Source organism: Saccopteryx leptura, chromosome 1 (genome assembly GCF_036850995.1).
Source record: "Saccopteryx leptura isolate mSacLep1 chromosome 1, mSacLep1_pri_phased_curated, whole genome shotgun sequence".
NCBI classification, from domain to species: Eukaryota; Metazoa; Chordata; class Mammalia; order Chiroptera; family Emballonuridae; genus Saccopteryx; species Saccopteryx leptura.
This window is the reverse complement of record NC_089503.1, coordinates 139,099,618-139,115,790: the sequence shown is the minus strand read 5'-3', so window position 1 is coordinate 139,115,790 and position 16,173 is coordinate 139,099,618. Positions and strand designations below refer to the sequence as shown.

Sequence of the window (16,173 nt, the reverse complement as noted above, 5' to 3'; positions counted from 1 at the left end):
AGGGTTGTCCACTCTTATTTATTGTGGTGCTAGAGGTTCTAGCCAGAGCAAACAGACAAGACAAAGAAATAAAAGGCATCATATCGGAAAAGAAGAAGTAAAGGTATCACTTTTTGCAGATGATATGATCCTGTACATTGAAAACCCCAAAGAATCTACAAAAATACTACAAACAATAAGCCAATACAGTAAGGTCGCAGGATACAAAATTAACATACAAAAGTCCATAGCCTTTCTATATGCCAACAATGAAACATTTGAGAACAAACTAAAAAAAATAATCCCCTTCATGATTGCAACAACAAAAAAATACCTACGAATAAACATAACAAAGAATGTAAAGGACTTACATAATGAAAACTACAAACCATTGTTAAGGGAAATTGAAAAAGATATAATGAGATGGAAGAATATTCATTCCTTGCTCTTGGATAGGAAGAATAAATATAAGCAAGATGGCCATATTGCCCAAAGCAATATACAAATTTAATGCAATTCCCTTCAAAATTCCAATGACATTTTTTAAAGAAATGGAACAAAAAATCATCAGATTTATATGGAACTATAAAAAACCCCAAATAGCCAAAGCAAGCCTAAAGAAAAAGAATGAAAGAATTACAATACCTGACTTCAAACTATAGTATAGAGCCATGACAATCAAAACAACATGGTATTGGCAGAAAAATAGACATTCAGACCAATGGAACAGAATAGAAAGTCCAGAAATAAAACCACATATATATGGTCAAATAATTTTTGATAAAGGGGCCAACAATATACAATGGAGAAAAGAAAGCCTCTTCAACAAATGGTGCTGGGAAAACTGGAAAGCCACATGCAAAAGAATGAAACTCGACTACAGTTTGTCACCTTGTACTAAAATTAATTCAAAATGGATCAAAGACCTAAATATAAGACCTGAAACAATAAAGAACATAGAAGAAGACATATGTTCTAAACTCATGGACCTTGGTTTTAAAGAGCATTTTATGAATTTGACTCCGAAGGCAAAAATAAATGAATGGGACTACATCAGACTAAGAAGTTTTTGCTCCGCAAGAGAAACTGACAAAAAAATAAACAGACAGCCAACTAAATGGGAAATGATATTTTCAAACAACAGCTCAGATAAGGGCCTAATATCCAAAATATACAAAGAACTCGTAAAACTCACCAACAAACAAACAAACAATCCAATATAAAAATGGGAAGAGGACATGAACAGACACTTCTCTCAGGAAGAAATACAAATGGCCAACAGATATATGAAAAGATGCTAATCTTCATTAGTTATTAGAGAAATGCAAATCAAAACTGCAATGAGATACCACCTCACACCTTTTAGATTAGCTATTATCAACAAGACAGGTAATAGCAAATGTTGGAGAGGCTGTGGAGAAAAAGGAACCCTCATCCACTGTTGGTGGGAATGTAAAGTAGTACAACCATTATGGAAGAAAGTATGGTGGTTCCTCAAAAAACTGAAAATAGAACAACCTTATGACCCAGCAATCCCTCTACTGGGTATATACCCCCAAAACTCAGTAACATTGATATGTACAGACATATGTAGCCCCATGTTCATTGCAGCATTGTTCACAGTGGCCAAGACATGGAAACAACCAAAAAGCCCTTCAATAGAAGACTGGATAAAGAAGATGTAGCACATATACAGTATGGAATACTACTCAGCCAGAAGAAATGATGACATCGGATCATTTATAACAAAATGGTGGGATCTTGATAACGTTATACAAAGTGAAATAAGGAAATCAGAAAAAAACAAGAACTGCATTATTCCATACATAGGTGGGACATAAAAACGAGACTAAGAGACATTGATAAGAGTGTGGTGGTTATGGGGAGGGAGAGGAAAAGGGGGAGGGGGAGGGGCACTAAGAAAACTAGATAGAAGGTGACGGAGGACAATCTGACTTTGGGTGATGGGTATGCAACATAATTGATTGACAAGATAACCTGGACATGTTTTCTTTGAACATATGTACTCTGATTTGATGTCACCCTAGTAAAATTAATAAAAAAAAATAAGGTATAAAAAGTCAAATCACTGTATCATATACCTGAAATTAATATAACACTGTGTACCACCTATGCTTAAATTTAAAATAATTTATAAAGATCATTTAGTATGGTTGCTAAATAACAGGTTACTATCCCACAATTACATTTCTATACAATAGAGAACTAAAAAACCCAGCATCATTATGAAATATTCAGAAAGTGCTCTACTATTTTAAGACAGACAGAAATGTACCCTCTGTAACACAATAGAAGAGGTATATTGTACAGAAAGATCTAAATGAAAATGGCAAAACGCTAAGGTTAATATACAGAAATCTAAAGAAAACCTTTCTGACCTGGGAATAGGGAAAAATTTCTTGAACGAAACTTCAAAATACAATTATTAGATTTTTTAAAAGGTGAATATAATTACATCAAAGTTAAGAATACTTTTCATGAAGAATACCACTGGCAAACTTAATATACCGATGTTAAATAGGGATAAAAAATTTGTGTCTAAAGTTGACAAGGGATTAATATCTAGAATGTACAAGGAAGTCTGGAAAACTGATAAAGGCAGAAACCCCTTTAGAAAGATGAGAAAAGCAGTTAAAAGAGAGGCATCAAAAAGGTTAACATGCATTTGAAGGGATCTCAGACAACTGGAGATCAAATAAATGCAAAATAAAATAACGAGGGTTCTCTAATTTCTATTCTCTGCCAAATCTGTCATTTTCCATAATTCCAATTTTTCCCAACCATCATATGCTGTTAATAGGTATTTACACTGGTCATTTGGGAGAAGTCTTGGCACTGTGCAGTGAAGTTAAGAATATGCATATTCTATGACCCAGACTTGCTGCTCCTGAGTCTATACACCAAATATATATTCACATTGTAATGGTCCACATTACAATAATCATTAGTGTTATTTGTAGAGACAGAGTTGGAGGTATTCTGTATTCCAATCAGTGAATACATAGAAAACATGTGGTAGATGCACACTTTAGTGGATCATTAATTAGAACCCAGAGATTAGAGGTACACTTAGCCACCTGGTGGATTAAACTTCAAGTGCTAAGTGAAAAAAAATAAACAGTGTGTGAATCAAACCTTTTTAAATCTCTCTTTCATACAAAACCAAAAGGTAAAAAAAAATTTTTTAATAAAATAAGAATAACGGGAAAGACAATTAAAAACGCAAACTTTCACAACATGACAATTTAGTTTGCAAACCCTATATAACTTCACACATATAATACTGGTGTAGCCCAGTTCTTCAAGTTGAAAAGGTACAAAGGTAGGCTCAAGTAAGAAAAATCCATTCCTCTCATTTCCATAGATTGAAAATATATGCACAGAAAACAACAATATACATTATAAAAGAATACAAACAAAAAGAGAGAGAGAGAGTAAATAAACCTGACCCCATGGAAAATAGGACCGGGGATAAAAGGAACCACATGAGTGTGCGGTCTAGTGATAATGGTGTCCCACAGATGAAGTAGGACTGGCACAACTCTCTGCACTCAAGGTTCAGCAAGGAGAATACAGGAGACAGCACAGCAAGTACATAGCAATAAACCTAATCAAAAATAGGTAAGACATTTGTAAAAACAATTATAAATTTTACTTTAGGACATAAAGATTTAGAAGATCTCAATAAGGGAAGAGGAAAAGCAATTAGTGGATAGGGAAAGCTATTACAGTAACGTGTCAATTTTCCCCAGACTGACTCATACATTGAGTAGGACCTCCTGCCCTCAATATAATATAATTTTTCATAGAACTTGACAAGCCAATTCTAAAATTTAAAGAGAATAAAAGCCAAGAGTCTTTTACAGAAAAATAAGGTTATTGGGTTTTTTTTTTTCAGATTTGATAATTGACGTATTTTTTTATTTATGATTTTAATTTGTGTTTACATAGATTCAAATGTCCCACCAAATATATCTCCCCCCACCACCTTATTCCCCTCGGCCCTCCTATGCCCCTTCCCCTCTTCCCTCCAGGATTTGCTGTCCTGCTCTCTATAATGCTGTGTTATGTATATATAATTTCATTAATCTCTTTCCCTTCTCTGATCCCATCTTCTCTTCTACTTTCCCTCTGACTGCTTTCCCTCTGGTCCCTTTGATCCCGCCTCTGCCTCTGTTCCGTTGCTCAGTTCACATTGTTCATTGGATTCTTCAAATGAGTGAAGTAATGTGATACTTTCCTTTCTCTGTCTGGCTTATTTCACTTAGCATGATAAGTTTCCAGGTCCATCCACGTTGTCATGAAAGGTAAGATTTCCTTCTTCCTCACAGCCACGTAGTATTCCATTGTGTATATGTACCACAGCTTTTTAATCAACTCATCCACTGATGGACACTTTGGCTGTTTCCAGATCTTAGCTATTGTAAACAATGCTGCAATAAACATGGGGGTACATTTCTTTTGAATATATCATAGGATATATTCCTAAAAGTGGGGTAGCAGGGTCAAAGAGCAGTTCCATTTTTAATTTTTTGAGGAATCTCCATACTGTTTTCCACATTGGCTGCACCAGTCTGCATTCTCACCAGCAGTGCAGGAGGGTTCCCTTTTCTCCACATCCTCGCCAGCACTTATTCTGTGTTGTTTTGTTAATAAGCGCCATTCTGACAGGTGTGAGGTGGTATCTCATTGTGGTTTTAATTTGCATTTCTCTATTGATAAGTGATGTTGAACATTTCTTCATATGCCTATTGGCATCTGTATGTCCTCTATGGAGAAGTGTCTATTCATTTCTTTTGCCCATTTTTTGATTGGATTGCTTATCTTCCTGCTGTTGAGTTTTACAAGTTCTTTATAAATTTTGGTTATTAACCCCGTATCAGACGTATTGGAGAATATATTCTCCTGTTATGTGGGTTGTCCTTTTATTTTGTTAATGGTGTCCTTTGCTGTGCAAAAGCTTTTCAGTTTCATATAGTCCCATTTGTTTATCCCGTCCTTTATTTTACTAGCCCATGGAGATAAATCAGCAAAAATATTGCTATGGAGAGTTTATTGCCTATGTTTTCTTCTAAGATGTTTATGGTTTCATGACTTACATTTAAGCCTTTTATCCAATTTGAGTTCACTTTTGTGAATGGTGTAAGTTGGTGATCCAGTTTCATTTTTTTGCAAGTACCTGTCCAATTTTCCCAACACCATTTGCTAAAGAGACTGTCTTTACTCCATTGTATGCTCTTACCTCCTTTGTCAAATATCAGTTTGTCCATATAGGTGTGGGTTCATTTCTGGGTTCTCAGTTCTGTTTCATTGATCTATATGCCTGTTCTTATGCCAGTACCAGGCTGTTTTGAGTACAATGGCTTTTTAGTATAACTTGATATCAGGAAGTGTGATATCCCCTACTTTATTCTTCTTTTTCAGGCTTGCTGAGGCTATTCGCGTTCCTTTTTGGTTCCATATAAATTTTTGGAATATTTGTTCTATATCTTTGAAGTATGTCATTGGTATTTTAATAGAAACTGCATTGAATTTATAGATTGCTTTGGGTAATAGACATTTTAGTGATGTTTATTCTTCCACTTGTTTGTATCTTCCTTGATTTCCTTTATCAATGTTTTATAATTTTTCAAGTACAAGTCTTTAACCTCTTTGGTTAAATTTACTCCTAGGTATTTTTTTTTTGTTGTTGCTATAGTGAAGGGGATTGTTTTCTTAATTTCTCTTTCAGATAGTTCATTGTTGGTGTATAAAAATGCCACTGATTTCTGAATATTGATTTTATATCCTGCCACCTTGCTGAATTCATTTATCAGGTCCAGTAGTTTTTTGACTGAGACTTTAGGGTTTTCTATGTGCAGTACAATATCATCAGCAAATAATGATAGTTTTACTTCTTCTTTTCCAATTTGGATGCCTTTTATCTCTTCTTCTTGTCTGACTGCTGTGGCTAGGACTTCCAGAATTATGTTGAATAAGAGGTGAAAGGAGGCACCCCTGCCTTGTTCCTGATCTTAAGAGGATTTCTTTTCATTTTTGCCCACTGATTATAATGTTGGCTTTGGGTTTGTCATAGATGGCCTTTATCACGTTGAGGTATGATCCCTGTATCCCCACTTTGCTGAGAGTTTTGATCATAAATGGGTGCTGGATTTTACCAAATGCTTATTCAGCATCTATTGATATTATCATGTGAATTTTTATCCTTTCCTTTGTTTATGGGTTGAATCACATTGATTGATTTGCGAATATTGTACCAGCCTTGTCTTCCTAGAATAAATCCCACCTAACTATGATGTATATATTTTTTCATGTATTGCTGGATCTGGTTTGCTAATATTTTGTTGAGAATTTTAGCATCTAAGTTTATTAGGGATATTGATCTATAGCAGGGGTCCCCAAACTTTTTACACAGGGGGCCAGTTCACTGTTCCTCAGACCGTTGGAGGGCCAGACTATAAAAAAAAACTATGAACAAATCCCTATGTACACTGCAAATATCTTATTTTAAAGTAAAAAAACAAAACGGAAACAAATACAATATTTAAAATAAAAAACAAGTAAATTTAAATCAACAAACTGACCAGTATTTCAATGGGAACTATGCGCCTGCTTTTGGCTAATGAGATGGTGGTGCCCCTTCCAGAAGTGCAGCGGGGGCCTGATAAATGGCCTCAGGGGGCCACCTGCGGCCCGCGGGCCGTAGTTTGGGGACCCCTGGTCTATAGTGTTCTTTCTTTGTAGTGTCTTTGCCTGGTTTTAGAATCAGTATTATGCTTGCCTCATAAAAGGCGTTTGGAAGTCTTCCCTCCTCTTGAATTTTTTGAAATAGCTTGAGAAGGATAGGAGTTAATTCTTTGACTATTTGGTAAAATTCGTCTGTGAAGCCATCGGGCCCAGGACTTTTGTTTGTTGGGAGTTTTTTGATAACTGTTTCAATCTCATTTGATGAAATTGGTCTGTTTAGGTTTTCTGATTCTTCTATATTGATTTTTGAAAGATTATATGTTTCAAGGAATTTGTCCATTTCATCTAGGTTGTCTAGTTTTTTGGCGTACAGTTCTTCATAGTATTTTCTTATAATCCTTTGTATTTCTGCTGTGTCAGTTGTTACTTCTCCTCTCTCATTTCTAATTTTATTTGAGTCCTCTCTCTTTTTTTCTTGGTGAGTCTGGTTAAAGGTGCATCTATCTTGTTTACCTTTTCAAAGAACCAGCTCTTGGTTTCATTGATCCTCTGTATTGTTTTTTTAAAGCCTCTCTGTCATTTATCTCCGTTCTGATCTTTATTATTTCCTTCCTTCCACTTCCTCTGGGTTTTACTTGCTGTTCTTTTTCTAGTTCTTTTAGATGCAGGGATAAATTGTTTATTTGAACTTTTTCTAGCTTCTTAAGGTATGCCTGTAATGCTATGAACTTTCTTCTCAGGACTGCTTTTTCTGTGTCCCATAAATTTTGAGTTGTATGTTCATTTTCATTCATTTCAAGGAAATTTTTTATTTCTTCCTTGATCTTATTGTTAACCCATTTGTTATTTAATAACCTGCTATTTAGTTTCCAAGTGTTTGAGTGTTTTTCAGTTTTCTATTGTAGTTGATTTCTAGTTTCATACCATTGTGATCCAAGAAGATGCTTGATATGATTTCAGTCTTCTTAAATTTGCTGAGACTTGTTTTGTGTCCTGGTATGTGGTCTATCCTAAAGAATGTACCATTAGCACTTGAAAAGAATGTATATTCTGCTGCTTTAGGGTGAAAGGTTCTGAAGATATCTATTAAATATAGTTGATCTAGTGTGTCCTTTAAGTCTACTGTTTCTTTGTTAATTTTCTTTCTTGAGGATCTATCCAGTGATGTTAGTGGAGTATTTAAATCCCCTACTATTATAGTATTGCTGTTGATCTCGCTCTTTATGCCTATCAAAATCTGCTTTATATATTTAGGTGCTCCTATATTAGGTGCATTGATATTTATGATGGTTATATCTTCCTGTTGGATTGCTTCCTTTATCATTATGTAGTGACCTTCTTTATCCCTTACTATACCCTTTTGTTTTAAAGTCTACTTTGTCTGATTGCTACCCCAGCTATTTTTTCATTTCCATTTGCATGAAATATTTTTTTCCATCCCTTTACTTTCAGTCTATGTGTATCTTTGTTTTGAGGTGTGTCTCTTGTAGACAGCATATATATGGATCCTGTATTCTTATCCATGCAGCTACTCTATGTCTTTTGATTGGAGCATTTAATTCATTTATATTTAAGGTTATTATTGATATGTAGTTGTTTATTGCCATTTTATTCTTTAAAGCTATATTCCTCTTTTACTAGATATTTCTTCCCCCCTTTCTTCTGTTTACAGGACCCTTAACATTTCTTATAACATTGGTTAGGTTGAAATGAATTCCTTGGGTTTTTTTGTTTGGGAAGCTTTTTATTTCTCCATCAATTTTAAATGATAGCCTTGTTGGATAGAGAAGTCTTGGTTGTAGGCTCTTGTTTTGCATTACTTTGAATATTTCTTGCCATTCCCCTCTGGCCTCTAAAATGTCATCCTTATGGAGGCTTCTCTGTAGGTTTAGTCTGCTTTTCTCTTACAGCTTTTAGTATTCTTTCTTTATCTCTTAATTTTTGTATTTTAATTATGATGTATCTTGGTGTTGGCCTTTTTAGGTTCATCCTTAATGGAACTCTCTGTGCTTCTTGAACTTGTGTGACTCTTTCCTTCACCAATTTAGAGTTTTCAGCTATGATTTCTTCAAGCTCTCTATCCCTTGTTCTTTCTCTTCTTCTTCAGAAACCTTTATGATGCAGATGTTATTTCTCTTCAAGTTGTCACAGAGCTCTCTTAGAATTTCCTCAGACTTTTTGAGCCTCTTTTCTTTTTGCTGCTCTGCTTCCATGCTTTCGTTTATCTTGTCTTCTAGCTGATTCAATCCTCATCTTCATCCATCCTGCTTTTAAATCCTTCCAGTGTGGTTTTCATTTCTGATATTGTATTTGTCATTTCTGATTCTTTTTTATTATTTCAATATCTCTTATATACTTGCTATCTATTTGTCTAGGTGCTCGTTATGTCCTTCTACTGTTGCTCTAAGATCTTTGAGCATCCTAACAATCATTATTTTAAACTCAGCATCCCGTAATTTGGTTATTTCCATCTCATTCAGATCTTTCTCTGGGGATTTCTCTTGTTGATTCATTTGTGTTGCATTTCTCTGCCTTCACATTTTGTCTGTGTATAAGAAGGATGTGGCCACAGGAGTCTCATGGGTGTGGCCTCTGTGTTCCCTATGTGTGGTCTGTCTGCAGGCCAGCCCCCCCACCGCCACTGCCTCAGGCATTTGGGCTTGGGTGTTGCCACCCCTGGCCAGATGCAGCAGTCACTGTGGCATCTGCCTTGCCTCCACGGGTGGGACTGTGTTTGCATGCACGGGCTGCAAGCCTTGGTCGACCTGGCCTCTGCACTGCCCACAGGGGTGGGACTGCACTCCTGTGCCTGTGCTGCAAGCCCTGGCTGCCTTCGGCCTTCACCCTACCCCCGCATATGAGACTGCATTCACGTGTTTGGGCTGCAAGCCATGGTGGGCCCCTTGCCTCCACATCACCCCCACAGGTGGGACTGCACTCCTGCATCCAAGCTGCAAGCCTTGGCTGGCCCTTTGGCCTTAGCCCCACCCCTGGGAGCAGACTGTGCTCGGGTGCCAGGACCATAAGTCTTGGCCCTGTAGGTGGGGCTATGCTCCTGCACCCAACCGCAAATCTCAGCCAGTTCCCTGGCTTTCGCCTTGCCTCTGCTGGTGGGACTGCAGGTAGGATGGCTCTCTCGCGCCCAGCCTGCAGCCACAGGTCAGACCACTTTTGTGTGCCCCTCCTGCATTGCGGCCGCCCTCAGCCTCCACCCCAGCTGGGAGGGATTCTCAGTTGCTGCTGGCCTCGGCTTCCACCCCTGCGGGCAAGACTGTGCTCATGCTGGGCCACGGCCACGGCTAGCCCCGGGCTTCTGCCCCCTCTGATGGGACGCTTTTGTGTCCCGCCACCGCCTGCCCTCCTGTGAGCACTCAGCAGTGTGGGGGTGGCGATACAGCTCAGACCTTAGCACTCAATATTGCATCCCTGACAGACTTCCTGCTTCAAAGCGACTCTTTGCTCTGAGTGCAGCAGGGCAGCTTCTGTTTGGCTGGTGACCTGATTCCCTTTGCTGGTATTGCTGGTTCCAGGAAAAATATTCACTTTAGATTTGGGGAGTGACTCAACCCAGAGGTTAGGGTGGCTGTCCCTCAGCTGTGATTTTCAACCTTTTTTTTTTTTTCATGGCACAAACACACACTAATTACTAAGGTCAGTGCCCCTGACTAAATACAACCATTTTCATCTCATGGCACAAATAAATTAGTTACTAAAGAAGAAGAGGTCAGGGCCCCTTTTTCTTTAGTAATTATTTTATGAGTGCATGAGAAACAAAGGTTGAAAATCACTGCCTCAAAGTGTTTCTCCCTGTGCCTCCTAGATTACTCTTTCTTTCTGCTACTCCAGTCCTCTCTCAGCCATCCCTGTCCCCTGGAGCCCCAGATAACTAGTTGTGAAAGAGATTTTCTGTGTGGTTCCTTTAAGACGAATCCTGGGTCTGAGAAATCTGTCTCTTTCTTGCAAATAGTATCCTGGCTTGTTTTGCAGCTAAATACTGTCTGTACGGCTCTTCTAGGCTCTGGGGCTGCAGGCTGGGGCTTCGTTCCTGGGGCCCAGGACCCTCCCCTCTCCACTAAACTCACTTCCCACTGCGCGATTCCCTCTGGGCTGCTGCTCGCTCCTGGGAGCTGGGCAGCTCTTTCCACGTTTCCTACTAGTCTCAATGTGCCTTCTTCAGTAATCCTTGGATAAACAGTCCTTTTAGTTTAGTCCAAAGTTGGTTTTTCTAGATAATTGGGTTCTTAAAATTAAGTGTAATCCACTTTGGTTCTGGGAGGTGGAAGTTGGTATGTCCACCTACGCTATCATCATCTTGCCTCCTCCCAGAAAAATAAGTTTTAAAGGTGATGTCAAGACTTATAAAATTTTAGCAAGACAAAATGGCACCTCCGAAATAGATCCAAACACATGAAAATTTGAAATGTAACATATTAGCACCGTGGATCTATAGGGAAATGATAAATTATGTTCAATAAATGGTGGTTGGAAAAAATTAAGCATAAAAAAAAAATTCCCCAAAGCAGTTGGATCCTTACGTACAACAGAGCACCTCCCCTCCCCCCAAACCCAGAAAACACCACTACCACAGATCAATTCCAAAGACCTTTAAATCTGTTTGAAAAATGGAAAATATGGGGGGGGGGACACAGAGAAGAATTTCTTAAAGCAGATAATACACACCAGAAAGAGGATGAAGAAAATGAAGGACTATAATTCATTAAAAGATTTCATAAAGTAGACCACAAGCTGCCATTCATATAATTAACAGGAAAAAGAGTCACCCAAAAGCATTTTAAAAACTCTCAAAAATCAATAAGAAAAATACACTCAATAGAAAAATAGATAAAAGTCAAATGAGTATTACCGTTAAAGAAACTCAACTGCCCAAAACACATATAAGCTATGTTCAATTCCCATTGGTAATTAGAGAAGTTGAAGTTAAAACCCTGATGTGATATCATTTTATACCTGTCAGACTGTAAAAACCTAAAGGACAGAAAATACAAATGTGGGAGACAAAGCTGGGGATAACGCACGGCAGTCACTTAGGGAAGTGGTTTGGTTCAGGTAATCAAGGTCAAGATGTGCTTTGCTTATGACCCAGCAGTTTTTTACTGGAATTTTTTCTAAAGGAACTCATGCTCCAGGACACACAGAAAACATGTTTATAGCAGCATGGTTTATAATAACAAAACTCTGGACAACTCAATTGCTCATTATCAGGAGAATGAATAAACTGTGCCATAGTCACCTAATGGACTGAGTAGAGCAATAAAAACAAATGAATGTGGCTACACTCACTAAAATGGATGTAACCAAGGCACATAATGCTGAGTGACAAAGCAAAAAAATGATAAATACAAAAATCAGGGGAACAGAAACCAAACCAAGGAGTCTAGTCTGTGATTAAAATCCTCTGAGTGGCAGTTACAGAGGCTTTACCTGGCAGGGCTCACAGGAGAAAGATGCCCTCCCCACACCAGTCTTGGTGTACAGACAGTGACTATTGTCTCTGAGGGAGCTGTGGTCAAGGTCTCACACCGACATTCCTAGCCCCTGATGCTGTGGGCAGGCACACCTCTGCTGAGACTTCTTTGGAGGAGTACAAGGGAGAAACCTTGAAGAAGGTTTTTCTGACCCTGAATTAGCACCCAGTAGCCTTACACTTCTAGCCCTTCTTATTTGCCACACCCCCCACCCCAACAAAAACAAAACAAACAAAAAAACCTTACTGAAGGAACCTCAGGGCCCATAAAACTGCTGGTGCTTTTTGGTTCGAACACCCTAAGCAGTGCAATAAGCCCCGTCTCTGTGCTGCTCCACCTGAGCCTGGACCAGTGTGTCGCTCTATCGGGAAAGTGGAACGGGGCTGGGGGGTAAGGGGAGCAGACATTTCCTTCTGTTTTAGACTCTTGCTTACACCATTGCACCAAGCAACAAAAGGCCTAACTCTTGGTTTTGGCTGAGCCTGACAGCTCAGCTGAGCTCCTAACAGTAACATATTTCTTAAGCTAGGTTTTGTAATAAAGCTACTTTGAATCTCCTTCATAAAATCTTATAAAAGGTTAAGTTCTGTGGAAATCCTATGTGGAGGACAAATAAGATGAAATCACAAAGAAGCAACTGTTTAAATTATAGCTTTAGTACCCCAGAATACAAAAAGATGAAGGAAATTATGAGGTTATCAGAAAGGTGCTTCATTCTTTTTAAAATTTGGGTGTCTGGTAGAAGGTAGGATATAAAGGCATCTTTTAAAACACATAATTCACATCGTAAATTTTTTCTTTGGCATGAAATCCTGTAAGAAATAGTTTGTTTGTTTTTTTATGACAGAGAGAGGGACAGATAGGGACAGACAGGAAGGAAGATGAGAAGCATTGATTCTTTGTTGTGGCAGCTTAGTTGTTCATTGATTGCTTTCTCATATGTGCCTTGACTGCGGGCCTTCAGCAGACTGAGTGACCCCCTCCCCCTTGCTGAAACCAGGGGCCTTGTGTTCAAGCCGGTGAGCCTTGCTCAAACCAGTTGAGCCTGTGCTCAAGCTAGCAACCTTGGAGTTTCGAACCTGGGTCCTCCACATCCCACTGTGCCACCTCCAGGTCAGGCAAGAAATACCGATTTTCTTATAGTATTTGATTTCATATTATATTTTGGGCTAAACGGGATACATTTTAAATGTTTTTATACTGAATCTGTGGATAAGTTTTTGCAGTTACTAACCACTTAAAAAATAGTATGGGCTTACATAATGTCTGTAAACTACCTTCTTCCTTCAAACCACAGTATAAAGTTATATTTGTCCTTAAACTACTTTCTTCAAACCTCAGGGAATTTGTAAATCAATTTATTTTCTTACTTCTACCACGCAGGCTCTATTTCTTTCCCTTTTTGGTTGATGTCACTACTGTACTGATATTATCGTCTTATATAGCAGTCCCTCCTGTTCCCTGAAGATCATAGGTTCCCAAATCTCATATCTAAACCTTTCTACCCAGACCCTGTAATATCATAAGGATCAAATACTAAAGTTGCACAGTAGTTCATGCTCTTGACATACCATGGTTTTATAAAAGGTGAAATTATATTTTATGCCCATATTGTATGATTCTCATTATACAGTAACAAATTCCCAAAGGTGAAAAGGAGATTGCCTTGCTCTTATTTTGGTAATTCCTTATATCGATATAGTACAATTAGTTATAATTTAGAATGTATTTTCACATCAGCTCATTCAATCCTTACAACTACTCTAATTGATAAATTCAGTGGGGCAGATATAATTATTCCCATCTTATAGCTCAGAAGACAGAAACAAAAGAAGAGGTTCTGATAACATCCCTGAACAGCTCGTTAGACCTGAACATAGAACTGGTACGACGGATGCCTCTGAGACATGCTCCACACCAAGGCTCTGCCACTTTCTACTTGTGGAACAACTGTAAAATATTAAAACTGCATAGACAGCTTGTGATAATGAACTATTCAGAATCTTTATAAAGAACAACAGTGCTTTTGTCAAATATTAGCTTTTGACAAATCTGTTATTTTTTTAGGTGAATTTCATTTTCTACACATTAAACATTATTGACAGCAAGGCAAAGTAAATTTAATGAGTTTCTCCCAAATTTTGCTCTTACTGCATAGTCTCTATTTTCTTCATATGTACACACCTATAGCTTTCAATAAAATCATTACTTAAAATTTATCAATTCAGAAGTATATTTCTACTAACATTTCTATGGCAGTAGTGAAACAGGTTTAATAAGAGAGCTAGGACAAAGTTAGCAGACTTTTTTTTTTTTTGGATCAGTTTCCTTACCTCCAAAAAGATGGAATGCTTTCTTTTTGCAGCTTGGTAGGGGCCATTTTGCAGAGCTGGATTTCTGAAAGCTTTGTTTTATTTTCAAATATTCTTTAGGGAAGAATGTTTTTGTGGCATTGTTCAGTTCTAGAATAAAGCAAAGGAAAACAGTATTTTTTTATTTTTATTTTTTTTAAACATTTAGACTTTTTTTAGATTTTTTTATTTATTAATTTTAGAGAGAGGAGAGAGAGAGAGAGAGAGAGAGAGAGAGAGAGAGAGAAGGGGGGAGGAGCAGGAAGCATCAACTCCCATATGTGCCTTGACCAGGCAAACCCAGGGTTTTGAACTGGCGACCTCAGTGTTCTAGGTTGACACTTTTACCCACTGCGCCACCACAGGTCAGGCCAGAAAACAGTATTTTTAATAGTAATTTTAGACATCAAGTAAAATGTCAGGAATGTAAAAATATAAAATTGTTGCAGTATTTTGGTAATATAGTCAGCTCTCTTTAAGACAGTGAAGATAAAATAGAGTCAATTTTCTTTTGAAGTTAAGCAAACATAATTCTCTCAAATTCATATTTGCAGCAACTCTGATATGCTCACACACAGAACACAGATCTACTGTGTAGCTCCTCTGTCAAATACTGTGCCAGATGTGGAGGATGCACTGATGAATAAGACATAGCTCCTGCTCCCAAGAAGACTGCAGACTAAAAGATGGAAATAAACAGGTCTACAAACAAGGGGAATAATGTGCTAAGGGTATAGCAATAGAATAGGTAGTGTACAAGCACTTGAGGCTCAGGAGTGACAAGGGCAAGGAAAATCCCTTTTAGAACTTTTTACTTCATAATCTCTTTAGTTCATGCTATATATCACATGATGAGTCTAATGTTGATTTATGGAAGTTTAAAAAAATGAAATAATTCTCAACCTTTCAGGAGCTTGTTAATACGTTAGAAAAAGAAAATATTCACTTCAGGTAAACACAGACCAGAGAACACACATGATGAGATTCATTCTAAGTAGTAGGAAGTCTATATAGCCAAGTAGAGCAAGGCATGATCTGCATCTGACTTCTTACTGGCCAAGTTCTCGGAGAGGCCAGTGCAGAGTGGGTTACTAACTTGAGAAGTTAACTCTAGTTTTCTCATCAATGGTCCCCTCTTACTTTCATTTCACAATATTGCCTAGAGTATTTTCTGTTTCCATACTACCTCAGGCTTTGAGCTTTCGCTCAAACCATTTCGCTTACATTACATTTCCTCTATTGTTCGTAATTATTCCCTTGTATTGAGTCTTACTTATTTCACAGGAAAAATGAATTCACAAAGTTTATATTTAACAATAAAAGAATGTAAAAAATAGACTACTTTTGGCAAGTGAGCTTATGTATTAAATCTACAACACTCTTTAACTTCCCTTCCCCATCTCACAGCCAAGAACTAGTAATTCAAGCACACAAGTTAGAGAAAAAGTATTTGCATAATTTGTATGCTCATTATGTACTTGAGGGTTATGGCTAGTGAATTTTTTTATCCTTTATGTGTTTAGCAGTTAAATCATTTCACATTGGATATGCTGACAGTGTTTACTGCAGCAATGCACTGCTGTTTTACTAAAGTTCACCTTGCCTCGGCCTGTAAACAGCCCCATGGTCATGGCACTATTATGTGGTTC

The 16,173-nt window shown here is 37.8% G+C and overlaps 2 protein-coding genes across 9 annotated transcripts in view; one reads left to right on the top strand and one right to left on the bottom strand.

Annotated features, from left to right (window-relative positions):
- The window catches only part of RNF180 (ring finger protein 180), a 206,718-nt gene that overhangs the window by 45,433 nt on the left and 145,112 nt on the right, over positions 1–16,173 (bottom strand). For all 8 annotated transcript variants that reach the window (XM_066375807.1, XM_066375789.1, XM_066375818.1 and 5 more), the window contains one exon: positions 14,507–14,635. In XM_066375807.1, coding sequence (XP_066231904.1) covers positions 14,507–14,635 — 129 coding nt within the window. The remainder of the gene's footprint in view (positions 1–14,506; positions 14,636–16,173) is intronic.
- The window catches only part of SREK1IP1 (SREK1 interacting protein 1), a 471,033-nt gene that overhangs the window by 354,815 nt on the left and 100,045 nt on the right, over positions 1–16,173 (top strand). The window lies entirely within an intron of this gene.